Raw genomic sequence first — 15,917 nt, 5'->3', positions numbered from 1 at the left:
TTGGTTACCAGAATGCTTTGCATGAGGCTGTTATTTAAGCTTTATTCTGTAAAGATAAAAAGTTTCAGCCCGGAGCAGTTATCATTTTCAGCTTCACGTTGTTTAAATATCTAATTAATTTGTGCGCCCATGAGCGTGCTGGTCTGAAAACGAGGTGTGTTCAGGTGCATTTTTGGCGCATTGCTACTTTGAGGCAACTAAAATAGACTAGACCATTGACCAACAAAAACCTGGTCTAAAGTCAATGGCGCAATGTTGTTTTTGTTATTTAGTGAGCGCATTAGTAATGCGTGCGTTTGCATATAACACACATGGACAGCACACATTTTTAAATACAAAAATTAAAGGATTAAAATGTAAAAGATTATTATTGAGTCTCTTGGACATAAATGAGACGTTAGAAGGCATAAAGAACTGCTTCACATGTAGTCTGGTAAGTAATTGAATGTTTTGCTTTAAACAAATGCAAATATTGCATTTATTTTGATTTTTTTTAAATGCTACCTCACGGATTTATTGTATATGATGACTTTGTACCTGTGGATATGGTGAAATGAGAACCGGCAAAGGACCTTGAGCCGGGATTCGAACTCGGGTCGCCGGAAGTGCGCTTACTTTGCACCATATGTCGGAGCGCTGCCCACTACACCATCGGCTCCGACAACAACACAATTTTTAACATCAATCTTAAACTGGTGGTCTTCTCCTCTGCTTAATTTTTCAAATTATGACATCTGAAAAGGCAATCGGTATGGCGCGAGCACAACTGGCTTTTAAAGGGAATGGGAGATGAGACTCTCATTTATTGCACGTTATGCCCAAAACACACCCATTACTCATTAAGGGAATAGGAACAAACCTTTTAGACTGTGTGCTAGGCGCACAAACCGCACAACCCTCGTTAAATTAGCAAAAGTGGATTCGGACATACCCCTTTAGACTGTGCACCGTAAGCTTTAGACCGTGCCCTTAGATCGTTAAAATAGTGCCCAAAGACTTATAAATGTCTAATGATAATGTTTAATGTTTATTTAACTTTGAACAAACTGTTGCCAGTAAATAACATAAGGCAAACATCTGCCAGTAATACTGTAATTTCTACAAACATTTTTTACAGTGTGTCTTACCACAAAACCACTTATATTTGAAGACTTAAAGTATATAGGTGTTAAAGTGTCTGCCAAGTGCATGAATCTAAATGAAATAATATTTAGGGACATTAGATTTACCCTAATGTAATTTCTATTTGCCTAGAGGAACACTTGAGTAAAACGTACATCGTTTCCCACTCCCAGAGTAAACTATTACTACAAAGACAAGAAAAGCAAAAAATCCACTAGCAATTTGTACCTTTACTCAATCTATCTGCAGTTTTTAGTAATCTTCACCACACAGCACTGCTGATGTGATGTTATAATTAAGAAATCTTCATTACCACAACCGCTATCTAAAGACCCAGAAGACTGTGATTCATTTGGCTGCGCTCAGTATTAGTTGATGCAGGACCTCAGCAGTAAAACTCACTGTCTGTCTTAATTACTTTCACATCTGCGTCTCCCTATAGCTCATGCTAGACGGTGTGAAACATGCCTACCACTCTCTTCACCTGTCAATCAATTTCTACACAAGATTTCCTTCCAAATAAAGGGAGAGACAGCCAGGTTGTATTGATGTGGTGCTATAACTTGCTACATAAGCAAATCTCAAGAACTAGGCAATGCTTTTATTAGGTAAGAAAACTCAGATGAATAGTTTCCAATTTTTTGTGCCTTTTGCATTACCGTGGGTTGAACATTTTGAGGGTACTCGCTTCATTCTGTGAAATTCTAGTCATCGAGACATTCATGTGGAAATTCGCGTCATGGGAGGGGATTCTGCGACTCGGCTTGATTACTGTAATCATGTCACTACTAGAGCAAGCTCCTGATTGGTTAACGCAGCGCGTTTTTCCGCCAAAGTTCAAATTTTTCAACCCGCGCGTTTGCAGCGGCAACCCTCAATACGCGCCATTCGCGCGAACTAGATGCGCGGAATGGCGTCTACCGTGCCGCACTAAACGCCTCATTCGCGCCACGAGACCTCCAGGCGCGCGTCAACGCGTCTTCATTTTGACTTACCCTACAGTCACATTAGCTACAAAAGTGAGTGACATGAGCGACACGCACCCGCTTGATGGGCGTTCCTTAGCTAGTATCTAAAAGTGGTATCAAAAGTCACTTCAGTATTGTTAAGTTACAAGAATGATGTTTTTGGATTTAAAAGTATTTATTTCTCGATAAAAGTGAGTAAATATACAAGATAAAATGCCAAACTTATCAGATATATACAGAAATACGCATTTTACGCCATCTTGAATTATTTTCTTCGACTCAGCCACAGACCTACGTCACACTGTCCCTTCACTCCGATTGGCAGTCGCTTTGTCGCATCGCTCAGCATTTGCAGCCGCTTGTCGCTGGCAACTGGCCACTCAATTGAAAATGAATGGTCTGTCTCTGTCTCTTGTAGCTAAGGTGACTGGGGGTTAACATTGAAATCACTTGCGCTTGACGCCTCTACCGCGGCTAGTCTGAACGCAGCATAAGGGGCGGATTGCATTTCGTATATTTTGCACTGCAAATACCCTCAAATTTAAAGCGTAACTAAACCCCTGGTCAGAGCCTGACTCCGCCCACTGGCAATATTTGAAAAATGCAAGAAAAATGGGCAGATCCCAACGGAGATAGAGGGGACGAACTAAGCTCGTACCAAGTGTTTGGTTAGATCGTAACAAGGGCGTGGTGAGCTTGAACCTGCTTACGTCACGAGTCACTTTTTGGACCCAACATCCAATAGGAAGATTCAACTGCAGTAGCCACCATTCAACCTGAAGAGGGCAGCACTCAGACGTTTTTACACCATATATTGTAGTATTGAAACACTTAACATCCAAATGTCAAAAAAGTTACTAAAATCAATGAACAGCACTAATAAAGCATCATTCTAAAAGATCATTAACTAAAAAAAGTTGGTTTAGGGTTTAGTTACTCTTTAAGCGATGCGAAGCGGTATTTTATCCAGGCGTGTCATGGCCGCAGCCAGTTGAAAATACTTTTCAGAAGTCCGCTTAGGAAAGCGCACGGGAAAGAAGTAGGAAAGCGTTGTAGTCGCGTTAATCATGCAGTTTTAGACGTGAAAAGTGAACCGCCCCATAGACGTTTAGCCAACGCATGATATCTGAAACTAAAATGACAGTATGATACAATGTAAAACTATCTTTACTTTATAAAAATATTTTTCATGGAGCCTGACACAATGCATTCTGGGATTGTCTTTGCCGCAAATGATGCATGTGATGCTGCCTTAAAGGATGCTCAAAATTTTAAGCATGTGATGTCTTAAAATGCTGGCTCAGCAGACAGCTCAAAATGTGTTTATCTTGTTAGAAATAAAAGGTTAAAAAATGGTTGAAAAAAGGTCATTGGAACTGTGTGAGATAATTAATAGTAAGGATGCATTAGTATTACTTTCAATATATTGAAACGTGTGTGAAATACAATAGTGTGGGCTTTTTGTTGACTACCACCTCAAAACCATTTCCCGCCGGGCTTAAGTTAATAAACATCGGGTACGACTCTACCTCATAAATCTTCCACACACGTGTGACTTAACAAATACTTCATAGTCCACCAGATATCCTGGGAATTGCTTGCTCTCAATAAATTACAAGCAGGAAGGGGAAAGAAACATGTAGAAATTGTGAGTGAGGTGCTTGGGTCTTTGCAAGCTGATTTTCATGTCGGTGCGACAATAAGCACTGGTCAGCATTAACACCTTTTAATAGCAGCAGGACAATTTTTAACCTTTATCCAAATTTTGTCCTCTCTGAGCAAATATTTTTGTGCGGCACGGAAATGAAAGAGCATGTGACAAAAAATATGCAAGCACAACATTAACAAGAGCAAGAGCATCTTTTCGCAGTTAATAATGGCACGCAATGCATTTTCAAATGAGCGTTCTGCAACCCAGAGATTAATTATTCATGTCATACATTAATAAGCTTTTTACTCGATTTGTAAATGATCGGCTCTTCACAAAGAATGGAGAATGTCTACAACATGTAGTGCATGTTTTTCCTGTTTGGTTTACTTTCTTAAGAGTAGCCAATCACTTATGGAGCAGAAATTCCCACGTACAGTACACGACCTTCAAGCTCTGAGAAGATTTTGCAGAAAGAGAAAGTCAAAATAACAGGCTTTAAAACCAACATTGCTTAAGAGCGAATGGAATTTGCATTGATGTTTACCAAAGTCAAATCTTTACAATGTTTTACTGTAAAGGCTTTCTATATACAAGGCTACATTAAGGCTCTCTGCGAAGCGTTAGTAATGCCTTAATGCAAAGGTTCGAAGCATGCTTTCAAAAAATGCATTTACTCTAATCCGAGCATTCAGAAACGCTGCATTTAGCTTGGCATGCAAATTGGCTCGCTGTGTCTTGTTGATGGATCAAGCTCTGTTTTCAACAGCTGGCCTCTGAACCCTGGCCATTTGACAAGTTTGGCGACGTACATTTATTGACTCTGGTTGTGGTCTCCATGGAAACTGGAGGTTTCTGGTTGAGGCAGGTGAGCTTCAAAGGACGAATGTGTTCGTGATGAGAACAGGCAGGCTTTGAATCACATTACACCGGAGACTGAGCAAGCAAACAAATTACTCTGACACAGGATTTAGTACTGCTTTGATCAGTCTTATTGAAGAGGTGTGTTTGCTTGTACATAAACCATGGGAGAATGTCCAGATTGTTCCCCGTGAGGTCTAATTCAAAAATGTCATACCCGGTGAGAAATAAACCATTTTTATGAAGGCATTCCTTAAAGCAACTCAGATAAACTATGGTGCTAGTTTTATTTATTATAAAATGTGTATGACATTAAGGCATTGGAGAATACATCTTTAAAACCTGTTAATAAAGAGTTAATTTTAAAAGTAATTTAAAGAAGAATTTTCAAGATAAAACTAACAACAAAGCATCTGATATGGCATCATGTTAGCAGCGTAAATGTCAACGGTTTATAGAAATATGATTGCCTTGATACATGACATCAAGTGTAAATTGTCATTATTTTATTTATATATTTTATTTATACATTTAGTAATGCCTTGGAGGATTTTTCTGAAGACCAGTGAACAGTTTAATGGCTTAGGACAAACGAGAAACCCAAAAATAACTATCACGAAATAAAGAAAATGTCATTAATTGTCCAGGTAACATTGTGCAGTATTAACTCTTTCCCCGCCCTTGACGAGTTAAGTCGTCAATTAACTCATTCACCGCCATTGACGAGTTATCTTGTCAATTATGAGTTAATATTTAACTAATAAATATTCCTTTCTGGACGAATTTCAAAGTGAAAGTGTAATATCCACTAGATGGCGCCAAACCGCCAATTTATCAAAAACGGAAGTTAAAAAGATTTGATGATTTATTTGAACTGCCTTTATGTTTGATAGTCATTCTGAGTCTGATCTCTAACATAAATTCCTTTACAAAAACGGATTTTTTTAAGCTTTTTGCTCAAAATGTTGTATTTTTGAAGAGAAATATCCATATTTCAGTGGTCAAATTAAGTGGAAAAAGTAAATATATAATGAAACGTTTTTTCCCCATTTTGTTTGTTTGTTTGTTGTTTGTTTGAAAGCAGAGGGTGTGTTCTTTAATTTGATATAATTTGTATGTTTATATATTTATAGAAGTTAATTTTTCCTGCAAGGAATTTTGTGAAACTTTTGTTAAAATCACAAAAATGCAGGTTTCTCAAAAAGGCTGGCGGTGAATGAGTTAAGAGAAAACGCTTCCCTGCCAATGACGAGTATTTCTGGCAATCTGCAATACCTCTTCCACAACTTATATAGTGAGGAAAATAAGTATTTGAACACCCTGCTATTTTGCAAGTTCTCCCACTTAGAAATCATGGAGGGGTCTGAAATTGTCATCGTAAGTGCATGTCCACTGTGAGAGACATAATCTAAAAAAATCACAATGTATGATTTTTTTAACTACTTATTTGTATGATACAGCTGCAAATAAGTATTTCAACACCTGAGAAAGACAATGTTCATATTTGGTACAGTGGCCTTTGTTTGCAATTACAGACGTCAAACGTTTCCTGTAGTTTTTCACCAGGTTTGCGCACACTGCAGGAGGGATTTTGGCCTGTCGCTGAGAAACACGGTATTTGAGCTCCCTCCAAAGATTATCTATTGGGTTTAGGTCTGGAGACTGGCTAGGCCACAGCAGAACCTTGATATGCTTCTTACCGAGCCACTTTTTGGTTATCCTGGCTGTGTGCTTCGGGTCATTGTCATGTTGGAAGACCTAGCCTTTACCCATCTTCAATGCTCTCACTGAGGGAAGGAGGTTGTTCCCCACAATCTCGCAATACATGGCCCCGGTCATCCTCTTCTTAATACAGTGCGGTCGCCCTGTCCCATGTGCAGAAAAGCACCTCCAAAGCACGATGCTACCACCCCCATGCTTCACAGTAGAGATGGTGTTCTTGGGATGGTACTCATCATTCTTCTTTCTCCAAACATGTTTAGTGGAATTATGACCAAAACGTTTTATTTTGGTTTTATTTGACCACATGACTTTCTCCAGTGACTCCTCTGGATCATCCAAATTGTCATTGGCAAATTTAAGACGGGCCTGGACATGTGCTGGTTTAAGCAGGGGAACCTTCTGTGCCATGCATGATTTCAAACCATCACGTCTTAGTGTATTATCAACAGTAACCTTGGAAACTGTGGTCCCAGCTCTTTTCAGGTCATTGACTAGCTCCTCCCATGTAGTTCTGGGCTGATCTCTCACCTTTCTTAGGTTTACTGAGACCCCACGAGGTGAGATCTTGCATGTAGCCCCAGTCTGAGGAAGATTGACAGTCATGTTTAGCTTCTTCCATTTTCAAATGATTGCTCCAACAGTGGACCTTTTTTTACCAAGCTGCTTGGCAATTTCCCCGTAGCCCTTTCCAGCCTTGTGGAGTGTACAATTTTGTCTGTAGTATCTTTGGACAGCTCTTTGGACTTGGCTATGTTACTAGTTGGATTCTTACTGATTGTATGGGGTGGACAGGTGTCTTTATGCAGCTAACAGGTGCATCTAATTTAGGATAATAAATGGAGTTGAGGTGAACATTTTAAAGGTAGATTAACAGGTCTTTGAGGGTCAGAATTCTAGCTGATAGACAGGTGTTCAAATACTTATTTGCAGCTGTATCATACAAAAAATAAGTAAAATATATTGTGATTTCTGGATTTTTTTTTTTTTTTGGATTATGTCTCTCACAGTGGACATGCACTTACGATGACAATTTCAGACCCCTCCATGATTTCTAAGTGGGAGAACTTACACTATCAAAAGTCCTTCACAAAAATGGAATCATCTCAGCTTTTTGCTCAAAATTGTGTTTTTGAAGAAACCTACCCATATTTGAGAGGTGATAAGAAGAGAAATAATCAAGGTAGGATGAAACTTGTTTTTTTAGAAAGCAGATGGTCTAATCTTTCAATTGATATATTGTATGTTAATATGTTTAAAGAAGAACATTTTCTGAAAGGCATTAAACTTTTGTGAAAATCATGAAAAATGCAGGTGCTGGCAGGCAACTTAAAAAAAAACGCTGGTGGGAAAAGAGTTAAGAATCAGATGTATGTAAACTTTTCAACTGTTTTTTTTTTTAGAAATTCTGTTATTATTAGTGGTCGACCGATATGGGTTTTTTATTGTCTGATACCAATATTATGAAAGCTGTATGGCCGATATGAGGCCGGTATTACACAAATGTAATTACAGTAAAAAATAGACAAACTGGTGAACAACATAAACATTTGTTATGCATACCCTTTGAAAGTACTTAAAACATATTTACATAATTAATAATTAACATAATAAGACATAATTATGTGAATCTCACGTTACTGTTTGAATATGTGTGTGTTGAACCAGTGTGTTTTTGTGTACGACACAACATAACGTCATGTTAAAAAGTGAATAATGATTGGTCATTTTATTGCATGCCTGCACAGAACAAGCGGATAACTATCAAAATTCTGCTTATTATAGTAAACTGTAGTATAGTATAAGGAGACATACGCACAAAACTGCGAAAAAGCCAGTTAAGGTGTTTACATGCCATGCAAAATCGGGGTAATGAGCAAAAAACTACCTGTGCCGATCGGTTTTTGCTTATGCCGTTTATGGGATTTCCCAGATAGAAGAAAACAAACCTTTTCCAAATTCCATTTTTAACATATTCCAGATTCTGTAACACTATTTAAAGGAACAGTATGTAAGAAATGTATATCAATTAATCATAAAATGGCCCTGATATGTCACTAGACATTAAAAAATCATTTTCATTTCAAATACTTATATCACTGACAACAGTGGTCCGGCCAGTATATTGTCATTTAAAAAGTGGAGTTGCAGCCATCAACTGATGTTGATGTTGTCATTTTGTGTATTGGCCACCAGTTGTTACTGCAGTACCAGTTTTAGCCACAAGTTTTGTGATTGCAATACCAGTTTTGGCCACAATCCTACATACTGTTCCTTTAAGTAGATCCAACTTTTACTTTTTACAATTACTTCAGCAAGTAACCCTTCAGTTTAAAATTTTCTCATTTTAAGTGAAAAATCTTTTAAATATTACTTAAATTGGTAACACCTTAAACATTTAAGCTTTATCAACTTTTAAAATTTAAGCTGAAAAATTTTATTCATATGCTTTATCAATTAGGCAGGATAGGCAGGAATTATGTAAAAAACTTTTTTTTTTACAAATTTGTTTAAACTGTCTTTATATACCAATACATAAGTAAATGAAAAAGAGAGTATAAAAATCGAGTGTCTGTACCTTTCACGACTGTTTTAAACACAGCTCATTTTTCCATTCACTCCACCCCTCCCTTCTGGGTTTCTTCTAAAACCACGCCCCCAAAACACATGAACGCGCGACGCTGACCGCTCTGCTGGGAGAAGCGAGAAGCGGGCTGACTGCATATGCAGGTACTGTGAGTTCTGAATACTCTTTCTCTGCCGTACTTTTGCTCTTCCTAGAGTGCCTCGTGCACGTTCAAATCAATCGGGTGTGCGCATGTGTGGGCAGATCACGTAGCAACCGGGGTGGTGCCATGGTCGCGAGAGAGAGTGACAGTCGCACAAGCCAATCATTTGTTTCGTCCCGAATGGAAAAATTAGCTGTGTTTAAAACAGTCGTGAAAGGTCTACAGACACTCGAGTTTTGTACTCTCTTTTTCAGAGTACTTGCATTTTAATTATGTATTGGTATATAAAGACAGTTTAAACAAATTCGTAAAAAAGTTTTTAAGATAATTCCTGTCTATCCTGCCTTTAAAGTAATTTCTTAAGATGATCCAACTTTCAATTTTTACAGTAAAGGTGTATGTAAACTTCTAATTGCAACTGTACCTTTAAGATACTAATATGCACTCGTTGGTACCATGTACATCTGAGGTACTAAAATGAACTTTTTAGGTGTACTTTTTAAAAGCATACCACCCCAGTTACAGCTAGTGACCATTTTCGACAGTTTGCGTGTGTTTGTTCATTAAAGTACCTTTCTCACAGGTGGCTCCACCATAGCTGGGCAGACACAAGCACACAAAAGAATTGATCTCATCGATACAGGTGCCTCCATTTTGGCACGGATTGGACTGACAATCATCAATATCTGTGAAGACAAACGAAAAAGTGCATATTAATATAAAAAACTATACTAAAGGTTTCGCTTGATTTTTAAGAACAGGGAGATCACCACAGGGGCTGTTAAAATGTCACAACACAAAGTCTTTGCTCATTATTTTCTATTTTAAAACTAACATATGTCCAAACATTGTTATATTTCCAAAGATGCTGACAGGTTGAAAATGAACTTTAAGGTCTTCCTGGCGTTTCATAAATAAACAAGCTTGACACTTGGACCGAAATTAAAGAAATAATGAATTAGACTCTCTTTACAAACACATACAAAATGAATTTATTAAAACGTGTGAATATTTTATCTTTGTATACTCAAATTAGTCAACTGGTTGTTTTGAAAATGCATTTGAAACCTTTACTGGTCTTGTTTTCCTACACATGATCAAATGGCTTATACTGTATAGAAATATTGATTTCAATGCTTGTGGACAATGCAACTTGTAATAAACATTCCCATTGTTTATCCAAGCCATTGAGGTCGAATCTGCAAAGTTCCTCACTAAGACACAAATTATTATGCACTTCATTCACTACAAGTATAGACTGAATCCATCAAGAAAAATCAGCACTGTCTTCATCACATTTTTGAAACACTTATGACAGATGTCACAACCTCTTAGTGATCGGCAGCCTCCTTGTGTTTCTCCCCACTCATTTCCGAAGTTTCCCAGCTCTAATTTCCATCCCAAAATCACTTTTGCGTATCTGCCACTCAGCTCCCATAAAGTATGAATTGGAAATGTCTGCATAGCTACGCGCCGGTGGGCACAAACAGTACGTTTTTAATTAAATTGCCTCTTTCTTTCACCGAATTCACAGAGCGGTGTACTTCCTGTTTTTGTGACATCATGGGCATCTTAGCAGATGTAATTATAAAGACTGATTAATCCCGTCAGAAGAAAGATTTGAGATGCAGTAAAGTGGATAATTTTAATGGTGATTAAGATGGGTATTTTTTAACAGGTAATTATAAAGCCTTGATTTTTCAATTTTGAGCATTTCAATTTCTAAATCAGTACACATGCTTACACATCATTAGTGTACGGATGTCAAAAGCACCAGTACTTCAGTACAAAGTGGTTCAAGAGCCCTTGAGTATTATGGTCAAATGCACTTCTTGCCCCAAAATAGCCCTTTTAGCAAAATGTTCATAGTGTTACTGGGTTATGTCTTAAAATGAATGCAAGCAGATGTGACAAAAATCTGAGTTCTGTCAAAATATCAGATCTGTGCATTAGACCTTGCAGTGTAAATGGAGCCCAAGTGGCTGTTTGCACAGGACACGTTCTCGCATTGAAAAAAATAAGCGAGACGCAGCTCAGCAGAATGAAACTGAACAGCCGCCTTGAGAAGAAGACGACGTCCCACTATTTCTAATCTGACATTGTCTGTTAATGACCAGCGATGCTGAAAAAATATAGCATTGGTACTGACTGTTAAGCAAAAACTTTTTGTAATGTTCACTTAATTGTCATATTTGATTCAATTAGTTCATGTTAGTTATGTTTAGTAGCGCATTTACATTTATGCATTTGGCAGACGCTTTTAATCAAAGAGACATATGCTTAACTTTGTGTCATGCAAATTTTCCGTTTGAGTTGAATATTTTGAACTTGCGCGAAGATGTGTTTGAGGCGAATAGCGTGTTTTTCGCGGCAAATGCGCTGCACGAGTTTATGCGTGCATTCGGGTCTTTGCATTGACTCTGTATGTGATCTACTCGTGCAAAAAGCTGAATATGTGTTTGGTGTGTAAGCCCCATTACAGTGCGTTAAAGCTATACATTTGATCAGTATGTGTGTTCCCTGCATACCAAACCCATAACCTTTGCACTGCTAACATAATGCTTTACTAATTGAGCTACAAGGTTCAATATTAGTTACTACTGAATATTGTTGAGGTATTGAAATTGCTACTTAATATCATGAAATGTGACTAGTATGTGATCTAACTACCAAAATGGTGGAACAAATTCTGAATTTGACTACACTCTAAAAATTTCTGGGTTATTTTTAACTCATGCTGGTTAAATATTGGACAGAACACACAGCTGAGTTGTCAGCTTGACCCTACGCTGGGTTATTATAACCAAACTGCTGGGTTATTATAACCCATTGTTGCATAACAACAACCCAACATTGGGTCATTTTAACCCAGCACTGTGTAATTTTTAAGTCAAGTCAAGTGAATTTTATTTATATAGCGCTTTTTACAATTGTTTAATAGTTTCAAAGCCGCTTTACATTAAAGGTGCAGTGTGTAATTTTTAGAAGTATCTTTTGACAGAAATGCAAAATAATATACAAAACTATATTATCAGGGGTGTATAAAGACCTTTCATAATGAACCGTTATGTGTTTATTACCTTAGAACGAGACGTTTTTATCTACATACACTGAGGGTCCCCTTATGGAAGTCGCCATTTTGTGCCGCTATTTTTCTTCAGAAGCTCTTAACGGACATTTTTTTTAGTTGTCTTCGACGATGACATGTTTGTCCGATGGTGGCTACCGTAGCTTCTCTATGTGTTTCAAAAGTGAGGGATGAGCCGTGGACTAAGCCGTTGGTTGAAATTCGCAACCTCGCCACTAGATGCTGCTAAAATTTACACACTGCACCTTTAAAGGATTAGTCCATTTAATTTAAAAAATAAACAAACTGATAATTTACTCACCACCATGTCATTCAAAATGTTGATGTCTTTCTTTGTACAGTCGAGAAGAAACTATGTTCTCCGAGGAAAACATCCCAGGATTTTTCTCATTTTAATGAACTTAAATGGACCCCAACACTTAACATTTTTAATGCAGTTTAAAATTGCCGTTTCAAAGGACTCTAAACGATCCCAAACGAGGCATAAGGGTCTTATCTAGCTAAACATTTTTGGCAAGAAAAATAAAACCACAACTTCTCGTCTTCCTCCGGTCCTGTGACGCACCAGCGCGACCTTACGTAATTGCATAATGACGTAGAAAGGTCACGTGTTACATATATATTACGCACATTTGCGACCATTTTAAAAAATAAACTGAAACAAAGACATTAATTAGTATCATTCGACATACAACAACGTCGGAACGGTCCTCTTTCTCCACACTTGTAAACACTGGGGCGTAGTTTCGCATACGTCATCCGTGACCTCTTGACGTGTTGCAGAGTACAGTGGCTAAGATTAAATCATACTAGCGCGTGTAGTAATATTGTAATGAATAGGAGAGAGTTCTAAGTTAAACCAATGACAGCTGAAAAAACTCCTATGAGAAAAAAAAATATTAGGGAAAAAAGTCCTTTAGAGAAAAAAAAACCCTTGCGAGAGAGCCAGACATAGCTGATTCTATAGAGGATATACTATATTGTATATATAAAATAATATTATAACATTTTATGGGAATTAAAACAAAGTCCTAGTGTAGGTTCCGCTCGCATGCATGCAAGTGTCAGTATAGTGTATATAAAGTTTAGTGGTTAAATATCTGCTCGGTTCTGGACAAGCGAACTATTGTGGCATAAGTATATTTACCATATGTGAAAGCTTTGTTAAAGAGATATGTCTTTAGTTTAGACTTAAATTGTTGGGTAATCATTCCAGAGCTAAGGGGCTAAGTAGGAAAACGATTCACCACCTTTAGACACTTTTGATATTCTATGAATAGTTATATGACCAGAATTTTGCGACCGCAGTGTACGTAATGGATTGTATTCTTATAGTAATTCTTGAAGATATGAAGGTGTTACGCCATTTAAGGCTTTTATAGGTGAATAGCAATGTTTTAAAATGTATGTGATATCTAGTGTAAAGATGCCAAAATTCTTAGATCGAGTAAGTACACTTGCAGCGGCGTTTTGAACCAGCTGAAGCTTTAACCCAGCATGTGCTCTGTCCGATATTTACCCAGCATGGGTTAAAAATCACCCAGCCATTTTTAGAGTGTATCTATTCTGCTTATTCCAAAGCCTGAGGGCAAAATCAATTAAGACACAGCTGGCAAACGAGAACCTCTTGCCTACAAACCATCCAAGTGTATCTCTTGGGCTTCACTGAGGGCATAGGCACAGGGTGGCTGGATCATCTCCACTTTGCCTGAAGTATGAAACACACATGGTTGGATTAATGAGGTTTTCGAGGTAGAAGGAACATGCTGGGATAAAAGAGGAGCTGCCCTGTATCAAAGCAGCACAGAGGCTGATGCTATCTCAAGTCAATGGGCCAGCTGATATCACACTGGGAACGGTTGGCATGTCTAGACATCCAATCCTGGGATCACGCAGGGTGAATAAGACAGCATTAATAGTCTAGACTCTAGTATAAGATTCATCCTCTGCAAACGAAGGTGGTGTTTTAAAAAAATTGTAGTAATTCACAATTATTTAAGTGGCATGCATTTTTTATTTGAGAGGATGCTGTGCCTCACTGCATTCCATTTACGAATTAAAGCCTGTGTGTTTACGTTTGAGTGGACACATAATGATTTAAGTAAAGATTTTCTCAAAAGAAGCATTGAAGCTCAAAATCATTTAGATGAGAAAGTAAAAATCATTTGATGGCAAAAAGTAAAGCAAAACGAATATTAACATCAAATTGTATTTAATGCACATTGTCGTGTATATAACCCATATAGATAAACCATACTATAATGCAAATTATATCATCCATACGGTTTTAGTCATAGTACTCTAAGTTTACTGCTGGGTGGGTTTAGATATTTTAGCTCCAACTAGGCTGGGTATTGTGACCAATTTTGGTTTTGCAAACATGGAATTTATATGCAAGGCAAAAAATGACTTTCTTACTTAGCATTGTGGTCTTGTTTTCAGTACAAATATCTAAAAATTCTTAAATCAAGATGCATTTTCTTAATGAGCAAAATGACCTAAGAAAATAAGACAAAATATATCAAATTTAAATGATTTTGTGCTTAAAAAAATTGCCAATGATGTAAGAAAACAATCTTGAAATAAGTTTACTTTTTTCTTAAGGAGACATGTCATGAAAATCTGATTTATTCAATGTTTAAGTGCTATAATTGGGTCCCCAGTGCTTCTATCAAACTAGAAAACATGAAAAAGATCAATCTAGTAACTTAGTTTTGGTAATCCATTCTCTGCAAGCATGTGAAAAAATAGGTCATTGAAATTTGGCTCCCCTTGTGATGTCAGAAGGGGATAATACCGCCCCTTAAACTGCACTATCCAACCACGGCACTGCCATTTAGTGCATGCCATTTAGTTATACGAGCAAGTTTGGTGGTACAAAATAAAACGTAGCGCTTTTCTAAGCGGATTTAAAAGAGGAACTATATTTTATGGCGTAATAGACCTTTTGGGAGTACTTCGACTCGCCTGAAAAGTCCGCTCCCCTTCTTACTCTCATAATGGGAGAGGGAGGGTGTTACTGTGCCGAGTCGAAGTACTCCCAAAAGTGCTATTACGCCATAAAATATAGTTCCTCTTTTAAATCCGCTTAGAAAAGCACTACGTTTTATTTTGTACCACCAAACTTGCTCGTATAACTACTCGTCTTAAATAGGAAAAACGTTGATGTGTTTGGTCACTTCTAACTTTATCTCTAAATGGTACCATTGAATGAATGGGGCTAAGCTAAATGCTATTGAAGCGTCGCAGCGCGCTCCAGCGCTTACGTGCACGCACACAGATGATAGAGGGATGTATCAACAATTCTTAGTTAAGGTAATAACATATTTTAATATTGAAAATGAGTAGACTATTCCTTTAAGCTTCAGGGTCCTAAACAGCATGCGAGTAGCACATTAATAAAGTTTGTTTTGCGTTATCTTTGCCTAAATGTTTAAATTGGAAAGTCCCAAAACACCTGCCAATTATAAACTTTTGGGAAGATGCACTGGCCTATGCGGCCCTTTAACACTTGGCCATCGGGCACTCCTCACAAGCCCTGCCTGAAGTAAAGCAAGCATATAAAGAATTGATTTAGGGATTTCCCAAATTGATATTGTTTTGTTAAATTGAAGATTCATTAAAATTGGACAAACAATAGTTTTTACCCAGCATTAGCTACAGTAAAAAAGCAACTTACAGTAGAAAGAATAGTCCAAATATGTACCCCAACTGTCACTGGGACTGTACATCTTGCACCTAAGTACAGCTTTGCACCTAAGAGTTGTTAGTTCCTATACATA

General features: G+C 37.6%; 1 protein-coding gene across 2 annotated transcripts in view; it reads right to left on the bottom strand.

Moving 5' to 3' along the window:
* The window catches only part of ncanb (neurocan b), a 229,684-nt gene that overhangs the window by 33,537 nt on the left and 180,230 nt on the right, over positions 1 to 15,917 (bottom strand). For both annotated transcript variants that reach the window (XM_055218762.2, XM_055218761.2), the window contains exon 10: positions 9,620 to 9,733. In XM_055218762.2, coding sequence (XP_055074737.2) covers positions 9,620 to 9,733 — 114 coding nt within the window. The remainder of the gene's footprint in view (positions 1 to 9,619; positions 9,734 to 15,917) is intronic.

This window comes from Misgurnus anguillicaudatus, chromosome 23 (assembly GCF_027580225.2).
Source record: "Misgurnus anguillicaudatus chromosome 23, ASM2758022v2, whole genome shotgun sequence".
NCBI classification, from domain to species: Eukaryota; Metazoa; Chordata; class Actinopteri; order Cypriniformes; family Cobitidae; genus Misgurnus; species Misgurnus anguillicaudatus.
This window is presented reverse-complemented; position numbering and strand designations above follow the sequence as displayed.